At 46.8% G+C, this 19,269-nt stretch overlaps 1 protein-coding gene across 1 annotated transcript in view; it reads left to right on the top strand.

Moving 5' to 3' along the window:
• v (Tryptophan 2,3-dioxygenase vermilion) overlaps positions 1–14,884 on the top strand; it is a 62,432-nt gene extending 47,548 nt beyond the window's left edge. Inside the window, 5 exon segments of the mRNA XM_084601117.1 lie at positions 1,449–1,493; positions 2,778–2,832; positions 3,438–3,575; positions 5,045–5,138; positions 11,583–14,884. Coding sequence (XP_084457243.1) covers positions 1,449–1,493; positions 2,778–2,832; positions 3,438–3,575; positions 5,045–5,138; positions 11,583–11,772 — 522 coding nt within the window. The 3' untranslated portion in view covers positions 11,773–14,884.
• The last annotated feature ends 4,385 nt before the right edge of the window (positions 14,885–19,269 follow it).

Raw genomic sequence — 19,269 nt, 5'->3', positions numbered from 1 at the left:
TGTGCGCGTGCGTGCGTGCGTGCGTGTAATTGCTTCAGTAACGGAAGATAACAGGCTATATAGAGTAAGCAAAACTGCTTGGTTTGTATCAAATACACTCAGTCAAAAGAGGCTATCTGTTTGCTGTATAAAGCCAGCATTTTCGTGGCATTTAATTCCATTTTTAGGTATTAGTTTTCGCCTTATTTTGAAGTCTTCCAATAATCGGCGCGCCCATTTAGTTTTACGTTGTCTAATCAGCCACTCTATTGCGGCTTTTCCAGCGCATTTTCTTCTCAGTCATAAAGCACATACCTTTCGTCTGTGTTTTAATTACGTTTTCTGTACTAAGTGTTCATTTGATATTCACAACATTCGGTTTTGAATACCTGAATATCCTACAGCGGAAATTCTACAGCGCCATATTCAGCGCGGGATCGCGTTCTGAATGCTGAGTATCAAATGATAGAGCTTCTAGAATCTCTCTCTCTCTCTCTGACAGATACACACACACACTTTCCTTCAGCAAAAAGAAAGCAACGTCTTTTGCATGAGCTGTGACGCGATATAGCCGCGTCTACTTCGACAAAGGTAACAAAAATATATGGCGCAAGCGACTCCAACTACAGTGGCTTTCCATTAGCAGTAGATTTAATCGCCGTACTGGAGTGAGGTGGGCGCTTAGAATCGTCTTTTTTTTTTTTTCTTTAGCATAGCTTCCTTTTTTCGCTTAATAAATTGCGTTTCCAGCATACGCACGAAGGCCTCTTGTATAACCGCCGCATCTTCATCAGAAGCATCAGTCGAGCTGCGCACTCTGCAGGGCAAAACTTCACCGATTTCTCTCCGTTTAACGTAGTTTTGTGACTTACTCTACTGCATTGGTAACCCTTAAATTCATACATAATTTAATATTCGCCTTCTCCGCAACGGCAAAAGAATTAAAAAAAAAAAAGGAATGGAGACCTAACTTCACTTTGTACCAGATGCAATTTTATGCTGTTTTGCTGAAGAGCACTTAACGCTTCACATCGGATAAATTAGTAAATTTTTGTGGTACTCCCTAGCTGATTTATTTATTTAATTTAGTCTACTGTTATCATTTATTTCCTATGCTGAGTACGTTGTTACTCACGGCGCTTAGTACTGGCGGCCTCCATTTGCCGCTTGAGACTGAACGCTAAGCATAGAGGCCTGCAAAAGACGGTGTGTTTGGAGAGGACTTCCTATAGGTACTGTGGACAATTAGGGTACGCGAGTATTTGTGGACTTAAAACTGACAATCGGAAAGCCTCTGGAGAAATCCATGTTCATTAAAACACTGCTATTCAATTGCATTGCTTTAGAAGGTATTATCAGGGAACCGATAACAAACAACCAGCAGCGTAAAATTCGAGGTCTATCCACTAAACACGTTTTTCATATTGTGTTGAACAGGTCTTGACGACAGCATTTTTTTTTTTTTTCAGGCCGACAACAACGAGGCTGTCCTAAGCAGCGTGGCGAAGAAACGAGTAAGTCTAATAGCCATACTGTCAGCATTTGAAAGTTAAGCATCGTCACTGATTCACGTTCCCATTGCCAAGTCAGCAGTTTTGTTTCAGCCGCCAAATTTAATGAATTAAAAACAGGCTTTGTTTATGGAGTTTAACGTCTCAAAGCGACTCAGGCTATGTGAAACGCCGTAGTGGAGGGCTCTTGAAATTTCGACCTTCTGGGGTTCTTTAACGAACACTGACATCGCACAGCATACTTGCGCCTTGCTTTTTGCCTTCATCGAAAAGCATCTGTCGCATCCGGGATATTAACAGCACAGTCCGAAGCTACTATAAGAATTGTTATTGTTTTACAAGGAGTTAAGTCCTCTGCACTACTGCAAGTATATTTACGTTTGAACGTAAGGGGAAGCTTTGTTGTTGGTGGTGGTAATGGTGTTGTTGTTGTTGTTGCTGCTACTATAATTATAAAAACGTCGACTCAGCTAGGCATATAAAATGCGCACAATTCCTCAAGTTTAGCCTTCCGGAACATCTTTTAATTGTCGAGCAACTGTATGATATTGTAAGATAGCGTTATGCGCTTGTTAATGGGTATGGTCCAAGATTCCAATGCAATAATTTGCTTTTAAAGCTCTTACAGAGCTCGCACAAAGCAGTTAAATCTGCCTTCGAAACCCAATTAGCTCCGTTTCTGAAGATAACTGTGAGGCAACTAACAGTGGAAAATTGTAAGACACTGTAGAAATATATGGCTAGAAATGGTCTAAGCATTTAGGAAAAGTTTGCTTCTGAAGCTTTTCCTTCGCTCACAATTTCTAATTACAGGACTGTAGTATAGAAAACCAATAGGGAGTGTTTTTTTTTTTCTTTAAATTTATTGCAAAAACCAACCCGCGTGCCGAGTGAGGACCTATGGATATATTCGTTGTTATGAAGTGCAGTTATACATTATTTGAAAAAATTAGGTTCAGCATTTATTTCCCAAAATTTGTCCAAAATTTTCGGGTATGTTTTCCCTTCGAGTCAAACCAAAGGTCAACTTATAAATTATGTAAAAAGAACACATTTTTATTCTTTTTCATCGTCTGCGATCAATCATGCGTTTTCTTCTATTACGAGAAATAACTTCACCCAAGTCCTCGATGAGATGAAGTAGGTTTAGTCACTGCTTGTAACCTTCCCGTTCTTGATTTTCGTTCGTTTATTTTTTATTTATTACATTCAGCTGGTGTAGTTATTGGCACGTGTGAACCTACACGTGCGAATGTACGTAGCATAAATACTTCCTTTCCTTTTCAGGAGACCTTCGACACCCTCTTTGACGTCAACAAGCACAACGCTCTGCTTTCAAGAGGTGATTCATTCATCAACTCGACATCTAGGCATCTAAGACTTGGTTCTCCAAAAGAATGTAGCATCAAAAAGACTGCCGACTCCCTCAACGCACAGGTGTTTTACTCGTATGCGATAACCGCACTGCAGTTCCTGGAAGAAATGACGCATATTTTTTTAATGGTTTTATTTAGGAGATTTCTCCGCGTCCCTAACTATGATTCCTACTGCCCATCTCTGAATCTCTGCATCGGCAATACGCGTGTTGTGCGCATAAATCGACCGATCTCTCAAAGTCGTTACGTCAGGCTGTTGAAATACACCTCCCTTTGTTCCTCTGAAATGACTCAAGACTGCGGCTTGCTCTGTGTTATTGCATTGCCAGTCTGCAACGTCCTTGTAAAACTAAAACTCGAGTTCAATTTTCTTCAGTGGAAATTGAGGACTGGTTGCCGTGTTACAGATTGCAGCATCAAAATTGGAAAGCGTGTTTGTAATCGAAGCGCTTCAAAATTTTTTTTTTTTCGAAGCAAAGTTGGCAAATTACGAAGGTGCTCAGAATCGTGAGGTGGTTACTTCGGGCTAACAGGGTATCTCAGTTATAGTCTCACTGTGTCGTGTATGCAGGCGAACGCCGCCTGAGTCACCAGGCCATGAAGGGCGCCATGATGATCTTCCTGTACCGGGACCAGCCGCGCTTCCACCAGCCATACTACCTGCTAACGCTTCTCATGGACATCGACTCGCTCCTGACCAAGTGGCGCTGTACGTATGCGCTTATAGGGTCCGCAAAGTCCCGTAGATTGCGTTTAACGCGCAAGTTGCCCATACGGCAAAAGAAAGGTTGCGCGACTTCCCAAACCGGCAGCCATTTTTTCTTCGCATCATTCGTGTTTGAAACTATACTCCAATATACTGGGCCAATCAAAGTGATGCGAGCACAACATGATTGCGCTCCTACCATCTTGCGCCGCTGTAGGCGCCAGAAACGTGGGACCGCTGTCATGTAAGGGTCATTTTTTTTTAACTTACACCAGCTGCACCAGTGTAGCAAAACTCTGAGATCTCCAATGGTGTTTTGCTACACTAGTGCAGCTAGTGCAGGTTAAAAAAATGGCCCTGTAGTGGCGCCAATGTAATTAGTCCAGAGACCCCCTTATCTGTCGCTGTGTTTCGAACAACTTTCGAAACGAAGTATAGTTGTACGAGCGCCAAATGAACAAGAATTCTTTCGGATAGAATATTATTTATTTGTGAACAAGAAAGAGAAGAAAACTCTTTTCAGAAATGTTCCGTGATCTTTATAAGAGTAGATGTACCTGAGCCCTCAGAAGCTGTGCATTCCGTCTTGTAGGGTATGAAGCAGAAGAGAGGGGTTTTATATGATTTTGGCGGTTAGTGGCAGCTGTTAATGCGCACGCACAGCACGCATTCATCAGGAACGAGGAGGAATTCTCATCCTGAAAAAAAAAAAAAAGAAGAATCTGATAGAAACCTTGTTTGGCGCCCGAGATTTGCTCATGGTGCAACAGGGTCGTAGTTTTACCCATATGAATTTTCATGATTCATAGCTACATACGAAGCCATCGAAAATATAATGGTCAGTGCAATATGGTAAATTATGGCTGCAACACAAGCTAGCATCCCGCTACCGTCTCTTCAGTTGCGCAACAGTGTGCAAACAATCGTGAAATAGTCTTAGCTTCATGCACGCACTCTTCAGAAGCATGCTGTCTCCGTTGTGAATGAGTGTGATAAGACAAACATCGGACATGCTTTCCTGAAGAACATGCCGCCGTTTGTGTCATGCTATTGACGCAAGAACCGCATATACCATGTCTTGGGTCATCGTTAGAACACTGCTTCACTTAGTTCATTCCGCTACAGCATAAGGCAGATGCTGACTGATAACGTGCGCTTGTGATGCTGAAACTATTGAGGCGCGAAGCTTACACTTTCGAGCTTCTTTTTTATGTAAACGTTATTCAGTGGCCGATCAGTTGATCTGTCGGTTCCGCAACAATACACGATTCTCATTGAAATTGAACGAGACTTCTCTTCTTGTTAACAAACAATGTCTGAAAATCTTCCGTATTGATTTCATCAAAAGGACCGCATACTTGAATAGAAACGTCATAAGCACGACCTTACTTGTGACATTGTATGAGCCAGTCGGTACATAATTTGTATGTGCACGGCCTCCGCAAAGTGTTTTCTCCTCGTCTCCCTTTCAGATAACCACGTTCAGATGGTGCAGCGCATGATTGGCTCGCAGCAGTTTGGGACGGGTGGTTCTTCCGGCTACCAGTATCTTCGTTCAACGCTCAGGTACGGAGATTAGAGAGTCGTACGTTTCGTATTCGGGCCACAAGAGGACGGAATGCTGGCCACGCATTCGAATCTACTGGAACCCACTCGTACCGTACTCCGTTCTATACTGCCATGGAAAAATTAAACGCGCACTAATAAATCAGTATATATATTGTAGTGTGGTAATCTTCATCGATATAACCACTGACATGCGTCGCGTGCTGCCGCTCTCAAGGACGAAGAAGTTGTTCGCTGCCTTGCTTTTTCGCCACGCCTGACGCTTCGCTGCGAGTCTCCCCTGAGCGGCTGGAATCATCTGGGTTCACCGAATAAACACACCCCTACAATTGGTGGAGGTGCTGCTGGGTACGTTCCCGTCCACCCTGGAACTAAGAAGCCGCACGTTACCCTCTGCTTCCAGCATGCCGGACGACACTGCCACGACATCGTCGCCCCTCCCAACCACCGTGCTGTGTTCTGGAGCTCTACGGCAGCGTGATCCGTGCTTCTTCAGTGGCACAGCCGACCAGGACGTCGACGATTGGTTGGCGGCATATGAGCGCGTCAGTAGCTACAACAGATGGGACGACGCTATCAAGCTAAGCAATGTAATCTTTTATCTGACTGACGTGGCGAACCTCTGGTTTCGCAACCATGAGGCAGACCTGCCATCTTGGTCTGCATTTAAAAAGAATTTTGCAGAAGTGTTCGGCCGCCCTGCAGTTCGCAAGCTCCGGGCAGAACAACGCTTGCGTGAGCGCACTCAGCAAGTCGATGAGTCGTTCACTAGTTATATAGAGGACATCGTGGACCTATGCAAGCGTGTCGATCCGCTAATGACTGAAGCGGATAAGATCGAGAACATCATGAAAGGCATCTCTGACGACGCGTGCCAAATGCTCTGGGTAAAAAATCCTGCCACGGTGAGTGACGTGATCAAGCTTTGCCAGAGCTACGACGTGCTTCGTAAGAAGCGCGCTTCTACCCGGCGGTCCGGTGTTAGAGACGACGCCATCTCTACACTTGCGCTGGGCGGTTCTACCCCATCAGAGGACAGCCCTTTACTTCAGCAAATCAAAGCCTTCGTTCGAGAAGAGGTCGCCCGCCAGCTATCGCTGGTCCCTCAGTTACAGGATAGTGGCCGCCTTGTTCCTGACATGGCTCCGTCTTTGGCCCCTACCATACGGCGTGCCGTTCAAGATCACATCGCTGACGTCCTTCCTCCCAGCTCCATGCTCCCGCCCAGCCCTGTGCTGCCGCCCAGCCCCGTGCCAGCGCAAGTAACGGCACCACTGACTTACGCCCAAGTTGCGGCCAGGCCGCTCATGCCATCAGCACCTCTTTCCTACCAGGCCGCTCCTTCCAACCTTCCTTCGCCTTTGCCTGGGTCTGCATTCCATGTCCCTATTCCAAGGGTACGCCAACGCCCTACGAACCCTTGGCGTACCGCGGACAACCGACCAATCTGCTACTCTTGCGGGCTGCCGGGCCATGTCGCACGCCTTTGCCGCCAACGCCTTCCACCTTCTCGACCTGAACTATGGAACTACTCCTACAATACAGACCAGCCCTCGCCGAGAAATCCGCCCAGTTCCGAATTTGTATCTCGTGACAATCAAACGTACACAACTCGCCGATCACCTTCCCCTCGTCGCCGTTCCCCGTCTCCACTCCGACGTTCTACCGGCACCGTTGAGGGAAACTAACAGTCGCAGTTCCCGGGGCAAGAACTGCGCTTGGTTCGAACTCTTCAAGTCCTCGGTGTTCTCCCACTAACGTAATTCAAGTGTTTGTCGACGGCGTCGCAGTACTCGCTCTAGTCGACACGGGCGCTGCCGTATCAGTCATCAGTGAAGCTCTTTGCCGTCGTCTTCGTAAGGTGACCACCGCACTTTCCGACTTTTCGCTTCGCACCGCCTCATCACAGCGCATTCATCCCTCAGCGGCGTGCACGGCCCGTGTTCTCATCGAAGACGTCTTATACACCATCGAGTTTATTGTACTGTCTCGCTGCTCACACGACATCATCCTGGGCTACGATTTCCTTTCCACTCATCATGCCGTTATTGACTGCGCCCGCGCGGAAGTTTCCTTTTTACCTCTTTGTGATACCGTCTTGTGTGACGTCCCTACCCGGCCTGCAAAACTCCTCGTCGCCAGTGACACAGACATTCCTCCATTTTCTGCTGCCCTCGTTCCACTCTCCTGTGAAAGCGTTATTAGTTCGACTGTCTTCTTCACACCTTCCGACGCCGCTTCACGCCATCCCTGCCTCCTGCTTCCATTTGCGGTCCTCAAGTTCGAAGATGGCCTTAGTGCAATGTACGTCTCAAATCCATTTTCGTGCCCGTCCGTCCTGCTACGCGGCGAGTGTCTCGGTCGTATTGAAGAACTTGATCCCGCGCTTGTAAATACTCTTCCTGCAACGCCTACTTCATTAGACGTTAATGTGCTCAGCTCTTGCGATACAGCGACCGCTTCGACACCACCCGATGTTCTTCAACAAGCTATTGACGCAGATCTCCCACCCGCACAACGCGATCAACTCGCTGCTCTTCTACAGAACTTCACTTCTGCCTTCGGCCTTCCTCACACTGCTCTGGGTCGCACGTCTGTCGTTACGCACGCAATCGACACTGGTACAAACGCACCTTTACGACAGCGTCCTTATCGCGTGTCGGCCTCTGAGCGTCAAGTCATTGCTGACAACGTGGACGACATGCTTCGCCGGGGCGTCATACAGCCATCTAACAGTCCATGGGCTTCTCCGGTTGTTTTGGTCACCAAGAAAGATGGTTCCATCCGGTTTTGCGTCGATTACCGTAGGCTTAACAAAATCACGCGCAAAGATGTCTATCCTTTGCCGCGAATCGACGACGCCTTGGACTGTTTACAGGGAGCCGAGTATTTCTCCTCTTTGGATTTGCGCTCCGGCTACTGGCAGGTACCGATGGCTGATAATGACCGCTCGAAAACTGCCTTTATAACACCGGATGGATTATACGAGTTCAACGTTATGCCCTTTGGCCTCTGCAATGCCCCGGCTACTTTCGAGCGCCTGATGGACACTGTTCTTCGTGGACTCAAGTGGCAGACCTGTCTTTGTTATCTGGACGACATCGTAGTTTTTTCTACCGACTTTTCTTCTCACCTTCTCCGCCTAAAGGATGTCCTCACGTGTCTCGCCGGCGCTGGGCTTCAGCTGAATTTGAAGAAGTGCCACTTTGCCGCTCGAAAACTCACAATTTTAGGCCACGTAGTTTCTAAGGACGGCATTCTTCCCGACCCCACCAAACTTCGCGCAGTTGCAGAGTTCCCGAAGCCAACCTCCCTGAAGCAGCTTCGGAGCTTTATCGGCCTCTGCTCCTACTTTCGACGTTTCATCTTGAACTTCGCCTCTATCATCGCTCCCCTGACCCAGCTCCTTGCCGGCAGCTCCGACCTTTCCGCCTGGACTCCAGCCTGCGATAAAGCCTTCGACACTCTACGCCGCCTTTTGGTTTCGCCGCCCATTCTACGCCACTTTGATCCGGCTGCGCCTACGGAGATCCACACTGATGCCAGCGGTATTGGGCTTGGTGCCGTCCTTACCCAACGTAAGCCTGGTTACAGCGAGTATGTTGTGGCATACGCCAGCCGAACATTGACAAAGGCAGAATCTAATTATTCAGTCACAGAAAGGGAATGTTTGGCCATTATTTGGGCTATCGGAAAATTTCGTCCTTACGTGTATGGTCGACCGTTTTACGTTGTGACCGATCACCACGCTTTGTGCTGGCTTGCCTCTCTGAAAGACCCATCCGGTCGCCTTGCTCGCTGGGCTCTCCGTCTCCAGGAGTTTGACATTCATGTCATTTATCGATCAGGCCTGAAGCATACGGACGCGGATGCTCTTTCCCGCTCGCCATTGCCTAGAGATAATTCGTCTGACCACGTCTGTGCCTACGATTTGTCGACTCTTACAACTATCGACATGGCTACCGAGCAGCGGAATGACCCCTGGATCAATGCACTTTTGAATTTTCTCTCAAGTCCTACTCCCGGTCATTCATCCAAAGCGCTCGTCCGCCAAGCACACCACTTCTCCATTCGTGACGGTCTTCTCTATCGCCGCAATTATTTGCTTGATGGACGGAAGTGGCTTCTAGTCATCCCGCGTCATCTCCGCGCCGACATTTGTGCTGCGTACCATGGTGACCCACAATGTGCTCACGGTGGCGTATTGAAAACCTACACACGCCTACGTCTGCGATTTTACTGGCGTGGAATGTACCGCTTCGTAAGACATTTCGTGCGCGCTTGCGAATCTTGTCAACGCCGAAAAACTCCTCAGAAGTCCTCTGTTTCGTTGCAGCCGTTACCCTGCCCTGCTCGTCCGTTTGACCGCGTTGGCATAGATCTCTATGGCCCTCTTCCGACTACTCCTGCTGGAAACCGGTGGATTATTGTGGCAGTAGACCATCTGACTCGCTACACTGAAACATCACCGTTACCCTCTGCCTCTGCAAGAGACGTTGCTTTGTTCATTCTCAACAACTTGATTCTTCGCCACGGGACTCCGAAGGAACTGCTCAGTGACCGCGGACGCGTTTTCTTGTGCGACGCTCTCGAGGCCCTACTGAAAGAATGTCGCATCATTCATCGCACCGCTACTTCTTACCACCCTCAGACGAATGGCCTGACAGAACGCTTCAACCGTACTCTCAGTGACATGCTGGCCATGTACGTCAACGACGCTCATTCCAACTGGGACCACGTTCTTCCCTTCGTAACCTACGCGTACAACACTGCGATACAGACCACCACTGGATTCTCTCCCTTTTTTCTTCTTTACGGGCGCGAGCCAACCTGCACAATGGACGCGCTTTTTCCCTACCGCCCTGATGTTTCTGAATCGACGCCACTCTCGGACGCCGCCCAGTATGCAGAAGAATGCCGTCAGCTCGCTCGTTCGCTCACAAAAGAAAATCAGTGGCAACAAAAACACCATCGTGACACTGGTGAGGCGCCTTCATATGCGCCCAACTCCCTGGTGTGGCTCTGGGTTCCTGCCACAACCGCCGGCCTGTCAAAGAAGCTTCTTGCTCGGTATCACGGTCCATACCGAGTCCTTCAAAAAACATCTCCTGTGAACTACGTAGTTGAGCCCGTTACGCCATCTGCGGACTTGCGTCGCCGTGGACGCGAAATAGTTCATGTGGACCGAATCAAGCCCTACTACGATCCGTCTGTCCTTTCGGCACCATGAGTCGCCAGGATGGCTCCTTCTCTGCCCGGGGGGAAACTGTAGTGTGGTAATCTTCATCGATATAACCACTGACATGCGTCGCGTGCTGCCGCTCTCAAGGACGAAGAAGTTGTTCGCTGCCTTGCTTTTTCGCCACGCCTGACGCTTCGCTGCGAGTCTCCCCTGAGCGGCTGGAATCATCTGGGTTCACCGAATAAACACACCCCTACAATATATATATATATATAGGGGAAATGAGGGTGCTCGTTATAATACATGAAGGAAAGAAGCCAACAGTCGGCGAGGCCAAGGAAAGCGTTGGGGATGGTACTTTAGGTCTTTTTTTTTTTTAATGTTTACTTGGATAATCACAGAAATTAGTAATGTAATCTGTTAAGGGGAAAGATAATTAGACACAAAGTAGAAGAAAAAACAACGTGCCGATGTATGCATGTGTATATATATATATATATATATATATATATATATATATATATATATATATATGATGTAACTTTGGGCTATAGTGAGTATTAGGAATGCTGAGCTCAAATGATTTCGCACAGAGTCGTCATCAAACGTCGACTAGTCACCGCTTATGCAGTGTAACTAGCGTCCTTAGCAAACGAAAACGGAGCAGGATCAGAATTCAGTCCACCAAAGACTTGACGATTTCATTTGTTTGTATCCTGTGTTGGTCGCGTGTGTTCTCTACCTCTCCACCTATTACCACTATATTCCAGTCAGAGTTCGCGTACATCAAGGTACATTTGTGATTTACGTCGTTCCTATATGCGCGCGCGCCTGCTTGTGTGTGTGTGTGTGTGTGTGTGTGTGTGTGTGTGTGTGTGTGTGTGTGTGTGTGTGTGTGTGTGTGTGTGTGTGTGTGTGTGTGTGTGTGTGTGTGTGTGTGTGTGTGTGTGTGTGTGTGTGTGTGTGTGTGTGTGTGTGTGTGTGTGTGTGTGTGTGTGTGTGTGTGTGTGTGTGTGTGTGTGTGTGTGTGTGTGTGTGTGTGTGTGTGTGTGTGTGTGTGTGTGTGTGTGTGTGTGTGTGTGTGTGTGTGTGTGTGTGTGTGTGTGTGTGTGTGTGTGTGTGTGTGTGTGTGTGTGTGTGTGTGTGTGTGTGTGTGTGTGTGTGTGTGTGTGGGTGGGTGGGTGGGTGGCTGCGCGCCGCGGTATTATGTGAAGGCATTATATGTACTATTATTATATATCTCTCGTTCTGGCGTCATGCAGTGACCGGTACAAGGTGTTCCTGGACCTGTTCAACATGTCCACATTCTTGATCCCCCGCTCGTGCATCCCCAAGCTGACCAGCACCATGAGCCGCAAGTTGAGCATGCATGAGCGAGAGCCACCCACGTATGGAGCAGCCGAATCTGCCATCGCCATCACCGACCCGCACTTCCCCGAAAAGTTCCTTTAGGGAAAGAAAATGGAAGTCTACGGGGAGGGAGGGGAGGGAGGGAAAGGAAAATTAAAAAGGAAATGCATACGTCGCTTTTGAAAGTCGTCTCTTAACGCAGTGAATGGCAGTATGGCGCACTATCCGGTAAACAAAAACTGAAACCTCGAAGACCATTTTATTTCTCTTTTGTGAGAAGTTGGTTAAGGCCAGTAAAAGAAAAAAAACGCGGTATTTCGAGCCCGAAGTTGATGCAAAAAAATAAAAAGCCACGGAGAAATAAATAGCAATGAGAATCCGGAAAAAGCAAGCCTCGAATCGTACTGAATGATTAATCGTTAATCTACCCCTAGTCTCATCAATACTGGCAACGTAGCTGTCTGAGAGTCTTCGCCCGGCATGTCAGTACCGCGGCATGCAGTCGCACACGGACGACCCCATGAAATATTTGTTGCTCGCACGCCGAGAGAGCTTCGCATCCCACTACTTACGAAACCACATTCCTCTGTATTAGGTACTCTATAGTAATGTCGTACAGGCGAGCTGGAGTGTCAGTGAAAGAGCGTGCCTTGAATGCAGAGTTTGCATTCTTCTTTCGCAGTTTTCCTTTCCCGAATACGCTGCTGGATTAGTTCTGGTGAGGAATTAAGAGAGCTTTTTAGTCCGCATTCGGCACAGAGGGCTTATCCCTCTCTCTCTCTCTCTCTCTCTCTCTCTCTCTCTCTCTCTCTCTCTCTCTCTCTCTCTCTCTCTCTCTCTCTCTCTCTCTCTCTCTCTCTCTGTCTGCAGAAGGCTTCATGTAAAAACGTGTAGTTTCCAACTCGTCTAACCTCTCCCCTCTGGAGCGTAAACGGGGTCAGCACCTAGGAAAAAAACACACACACACACACACACACACATTGGCGCAGCCTTTGGTCTTCTCTGCGTTAAACCTTCCTTTCGACAAAAAAAACGACTCGCTTAGCTGATAAATGAGTTTTGTAGTTAACGTGTCAGTGCGGGAACACCTTAAACACAGCGTGTAACTGAAGCAAAGGCAGCAGCTTAGGTGATGGCTTTTTAACAAGATGGCGTTAAGGGTATCTTCAGGGGAAAAAGCAGTATTGCCCGTTGATGTCCGGCGTCGTTGTACCAGGAATCGGGATTAGTTGAGAAGGTTTGACGTCACACTTGGAGCGATGGAAGTGCTTAAAACAGTACAATAATTGTGATGACAACATGATTCAAACATCATCAGGAAATGTACTTCTGTGAATCAGTTGTGCTGAAAAGAACGAAACAATCTTAAGACTGTCTTAGCTAAGTCCAGACTTAAATGAGTCTAAAAGATAGGCCGCTAGCATGGCCGCTTAAGACTGGAGTCGGGTCTGGGCTTCAGTCCTGACTTGAATAAGTTGCTGGCACGATTACGACTCTAGTGCCGTCCTAGTTGAAACACAAGGACGCCAGGTACCTAATTAGAGAAAATAGGAAAATACAGGGATGCGCTGGCCCTGTCCCCGCTGTAAGGTGTAAATATTCCGTCAGTCCTGTACTGTGTAAAATCCGTGTCATTGCCTTTTGCGGCGTAAGATTGTGTTATGAGGTAAAAAGGTAAAATGCCCCAAGTGGTTGCTGAGGGCATTCAGGGAAGACACTCTAGTGAACACGAGACAAACCTAAGCGTTCGGAACCCGAGCCGTCTTTCTCAAGACACCGTTTAAGTCTAAACTTAGCTCGGACTTTATCGTGCAAGCCGGCCCAGGTTTCCTCGACTGCGATTCAGTCGCGCCATCGCTAGGCCACGCAGGCGTTTTTTTTTTTTTTTCTTTAAAAATATATTTTACATTCTTGTGTACGATGCAGCTACTCAGCTGTCGCAAAGAGCACGGACTGAATGAACGCCGTTTAAACATCACCCGAAAGTATCAGGAAAAGATAGTAAATGAGCTTGCAAGTATGTAGAAGGGGAAAGGGGAAAGGGGAAAGAGACAAAGGAAGTCGCCTGCACACGTTAGCCTGAGATAGCGCAACAAAGGAAACCAGAAAAAGGTCCAGAGAGAAGGGGCTATAGGTGGGCCTGCTGGCAATTGTACCGACTTCAGCGGCACCTTACCTCGAAAGGGATGACAGCGCGACGTTCCTGCTGTTGTTCTTTTCGCAAGCTGTCTTCGGAGCCAGAACGAGTCTAGCGCGCTCGCTGTGAATGAGTTATGGGCGGCGCGCGTACTTTATTATCACATCTACATGCGCTCGCCAGACATGTGCGTAAGGGCTGATTAAAGCAAGGCGTTATATCGGTTATAGGTCGTATGGTCTTTCATATAATGACTGTGATTTTTAAGAAAGGCGAAGATTAAGTGTCTCTACTTTTTAAAAACTTCTACACAGAGACTAGATGCTAGGATAAAGAGGCGGGGCCGGATTATCTTTTTGGCTTTGCACTTGCAGCGTCGCTATCGAGGAAGCAACGCACCAGCTTTACCGAAACACAAAGGACATGAGCGGGGAAAATTCTCAGCTCTCATTTACCTCGCGTAAGCATTGCCACAAAACGCTCGCACTTTGTAGGCAAATACCTTAGGGACCACCTAGAGACTGCCTCATGCATGGCTGACTCGTGCTTCACCTCAAGCACGGCAGCTGGCGCATTGCATCAAGGAAAAAGCGAAGAGCCCATTCAGCAGTGTAGCACAGGGTGCCCGGTGCTAACTAAAGCTGCGCAGGATACAGAGAGAGAGAAAGAGAGACGTAGGAGATGGGTGAGGAAAAAAACGGCGTATATTATGTCACCGCATCCCCCTAAGCCAGCTCGTCGGCGGGAAATGGCTTGTTCCGCAAACGACTGCAAAAATGGCGCAGGCAGAATGGGGCTTACACGACACATGGCGCTCGGCCTCCGACAATCGGTGACAACAGCGATGACGCCGCAGCTACGCTGTTTGCGTTGATCTCGCGCAAGGGTACCAAGCTGCGGCGACGCCAATCAGGGTGCAAGTACACCAGCAGAGGGCGCTACGGCTTTTAGGATTTTGTTTTTGTTTTTTTCTTGCCCAATGGAGCGCTTGTACGCGTCGATAAAAGCGCACTTGGCGGTTGAAGAAGCACAATACGTAGTTCGTAGGAATAATAAATGTTCGTTCTGTTCTTTGCATTGTTGATGTCTTCTTTCTTACAGTCACACATGGCTTTGCATTCCCAGTGTTATTGTCTCCAACTGGCGAGAGCTTGGCAGCCGCCCGAAACCACTTCTTTCTTCGCACAGGTGTTGGAATTGAAAGCGCCATTAGTGCAGAAGAATGATCTCTTGAATAAGAACTCCTTACCTACATAAAATAATGCTAGGCTGGAGACAAGCTAGGTTATATTGCAAAATACTGTGTTCAATGCTGCCTGCGCCTTTGGAGTATCCGAAGTAACTTAAAGGGCAACTCCGGGGATTTTTTGACATTCGAATATTCTAATAAAAATTTTACTGTAGATTTTCCTCTTAATCCTGACGCATTCTACAAAATTTGGGCGCCGTACGATAATCCGTTCGCGCGCAATACGACTTTAAAATATGCTGTTTTCATGGCTTAAGTTGAGACTTTTCTGCCGGAAACACAGTTTCTGATGTCACAAACAGTATACCGGCGTTACTGTCCACTTCCCGCATGATTATGAAACTGTGAGGCTTATATTGAACTACCTCAGACATTTTATGCAATGCTTCATGATTTCCATACTTTATTTTCACCATCCAACGCACGTACGAGTGTTTCTCTAATACTGAGTGTGACGTCACCATTTCGTCACCTGGGACGTCGTCTCTGGCCGTGAAAGCAGTTTCGGTTTCGATTTGCTGTTTTTTCTTTTTAAAAATACTTCTAATTGGAATTTCGAAAAACGGTTTTTTGTGTTCGAGTCAGGACGTGCCGAGGAATGTAATTCAACCAAAAACACAGAATGATGGGAAAACCACCGGAGTTGACCTTTAAGCTGATACCTCTGTCGGTTGTGCACAACCAGAAGCTTCACCCAGCTCTTTTAGCAGTAAAATAACTTTCGCTGTTTTCCAATTTAGTGGAATCCAAGCTTTTCCAAAGAAGCAATTCACAATGTTCGCTAGTATTTTCAGTACATTTACTCCGTCAGTACCAAAGGCGGCAGACTGCAGACAATTAACTGTATATAAAGACACTAATTTACATGTGGAGACCTCAGTGAAGTCTGCACACGAACGGAGTGAGGTTGCTAGGAATGTAGTTCCAGCATGACAACGCATGGCAAGGTCCTGAGCTATTAACTCCTGTCGAATTTATTTGTGAACCGTGAATTTTTCTTCCTCCGAATAACGCCGCTAAGCATTGCTATTACTTTAGAAAATGCAGTTAAGGACGGCTCAACTCTAGAACCGGCACAACAAGCGTTACATCGAAGGATTACATTTCAAGTGGACAGCGGTACAAATATACGCCACGTTTTAGGTGTTGATCGAAATTTGTATCACTTTCTTTTCTGTGGAAAACCGCTCCCCTAAATGGCTTGAAAAAGTAACATTGGATTTCCAGAGTGATTCTCAGAGAAATTTTATTACTATTATGTTTGTACAACTTTACAAATTTTACATGCTCCACATAGGGCTAAACTGCTAGTGCAATATGGAATCGATCAATCAGAACATGCCCAATGATTTCAGAGAGGCCCATATAAAGCACTGAATCTCCTTGATAACTACGGAAACGAAATTTACATACGGACACCGGCTGAACTGTGCATGGCAGTCATTTTCTCCGAAATAAAATACGACGAAATGAATCCATCTTTTTGCCCTAAGCTGTCGCTCAGTGGACCGGCAAAGTCAAGTGTTGGTTCTGCAAGATCGTGAGTACCCCGTCGCTATTGAACACAGCCAGTGAGAGACGATTCCACCACTTAGGGGGCCATGCTTGCCTCGATAGCTCCGCGTGAACAAGCTTCCAGCGAAGTTTAAAGCGCTCCCTGATATGGCTAGCAGAAATAAAATTATTAAAAATATCAGGTACAGATCTTTTAAGGCATAAGAATTATGAATTGTGTCCAGAAGCTACTCGGACCGCTCAAACGGGTATTTCGCGGCATTGTTCAGACTGAACGATATTGTTGACGCGGTGCGCTCTGCTCAATTCAGCAGGGTTCTGAGTCATTTTCAGAGAAATTTACTTGTGCGTTTTATTACTGGCCATTATTACTGATCTTCAGTGCGACATCATTTTTAATAACAGTATTTTGAGGAAGGTTCTCATCCAAGGCATTCCTTTTCCAGTCCCTTATTTCTCTCTCTTAAATGAGGAGAGGCGGAATTCCCTCCTTCCGCCTTGCCAGTTGTCATTTGTCAACTGCGGCAGGGGGTCCATGAGCACAACACTACGCCGGATGCCATTCCTTGTTTCTCGAAGGGGCCTGTAATGCCAACGCATCAAAGAGCGCACTTATTGTAGGATATACAAATAAAAAACAAAATGCTGTTAACTATGCGCCGCTGTGCACGCGACTGAAATCGCTGAACAGTAAAAGAAATCATTTTTTTATATTTGATTGCAGGAGGCATCAAAATTTTTTAGTCTATAATTTGGTCGGATAGTTAACCCATTCATTCATGCAACAAAAAAAAAAGCATCTACTTCTTGTCACGGAGAAATACTGCGTGGCGGTATACTGCAGACTTTATCCTATAGTCGAATACAACGGTTGTATCCGACTATAGGATATTTACTAAGTTGCAAAAAGTGCGCGAACGGTTGGTATTACTTGAGCAAATTGCAGTTCTGGGCCAGTTGGTTGGTCATAATTTGCAGGGAGGCTTAGCGCGAGACAGACGAGGACGAGAGAGGGACACGGGACGAGCGCTCGTCCTTTGTTCCTCTCTCGTCCTCGTCTGTCCCTGCAAAGACTCCCTGCAAACCGGTATTACATCAGTCGTCTCTACCCCTCAAAAAATTCTAAGCTGTTTTCGCTAACGCCAAAGATATGGCGGTTGCAAATGATGCTTCTCTCCTCCTTCAGCTCGGCACGAGCTCACTGCTAGGTTAGGAGGCCCGAGTAAATTTAGAGCAGCGAAGAGCTCCTCCGAAGCACTCGGGTATCGTGGCGACCGAGGACCCGAGCGGTATGCGTACGCGGCCTCGAGCGTCTGTCGACAACAGCTTTCGCACCCTCAATCCTATAGTCAGTGCACTACACGGCCGCATGGTCAGCAATGAAGTCTGAACGCAGCAGGGCGCTGCTATTGTCCCTGACCTGATTTCATGGCAGCAATCAAGGATCAATGCCTCCCAGAACCGCGAGTTCTGCCTACATCTTTGTCATCACGGGGAAGGATCTACAGTATTATACTGATTGATCGATCGATCGATCGATCGATTGATTGATTGATTGATTGATTGATTGATTGATTGATTGATTGATTGATTGATTGATTGATTGATTGATTGATTGATTGAACACCTTTATTTACAGAGTCTTGTGAGAACGTGTGAGTGGAAAGCACACTAAAAAAAAAGCTTAGTCACACTCAATGAAAAGAAGTCACCGCTAAAAGAAAATGAAGAACTGCGGCAACAGCACAGGTTCACGCGCTTGAAAAAGACCTCGTAGAATGCCACGACAAGCTCGTCAAACCTGAGCAATACACCAGGAATATATATACCTAGAAACCAAAGGTATCAGTGAAGAAGCAAATGAAACACTTTCTGACGTCCTAGAAAAGATTGGCAATGCTATCTGTAAACCCATATTACATAGTGACGTGGACGTTTGTCATCAGGTGCCAACCAAAGTAAAAGAAAGGAAACAAATATAGTTGTCCAGTTTCAGCGACTGGCGAAGAGTGACAATGTTCTGGATAAGGCACAAAAAGAAAAAAAAAAAAGGCTCACTACATCGGTCGTAGTCGAAATCAGCGGCAGATACTGAGGATGATAAACGTATCTACATTAACGAGCATCTTTGTTCCTTTGTGAAAAGGCTGCTAGGAAAATCCGCTGCACGGGAACGTGACTTCGGCTGGCAATTTGTGCGGACAAAAGTAGGAGCGTTTTCACGGGTCGGACGGAGTCATTCTCAATGGTTTCGACTCGAAATGAAAATGACTTGCTCAAGATCAGTGAAAGCAGCTGTGAAGATTGTGCGCGCAGCTACATGGTTTGTTTGTGAACGATGGCTGCAGAAAGCATTCGCCCTGATGCAATTGGTAGCCTTGTGAGTGCAGGAAACATGAAAAAATGGCTAAGACTATTTAATTTAAATGCGATATCTGTTAAAACGAAGCATGATGATTTACTTTTGCTGCTTGAGGCATGTGCAGTATCATTTCAGGTATTGATGCTAACCGAAACATGGTACACTGATGAATGTGATTACTTTGTGCTTAGAGGGTATAGTCATTACTTCTTAAATCGAAAACAAACCATAGAGGCGGTGGCGTCTCTGTTCAAACCCGTGTACCTGAGTTCGAAATTGTACGTGATTACAGAACCATTAGCACCGACTTCGAAGTCCTGCGTACTGAGAATGGTA

Source organism: Amblyomma maculatum, chromosome 4 (genome assembly GCF_055883805.1).
Source record: "Amblyomma maculatum isolate TAMU_Amacu chromosome 4, ASM5588380v1, whole genome shotgun sequence".
NCBI lineage: Eukaryota > Metazoa > Arthropoda > Arachnida > Ixodida > Ixodidae > Amblyomma > Amblyomma maculatum.
Note: the sequence above shows the minus strand (reverse complement) of the source record. Positions and strands in the feature narration are given on the sequence as shown.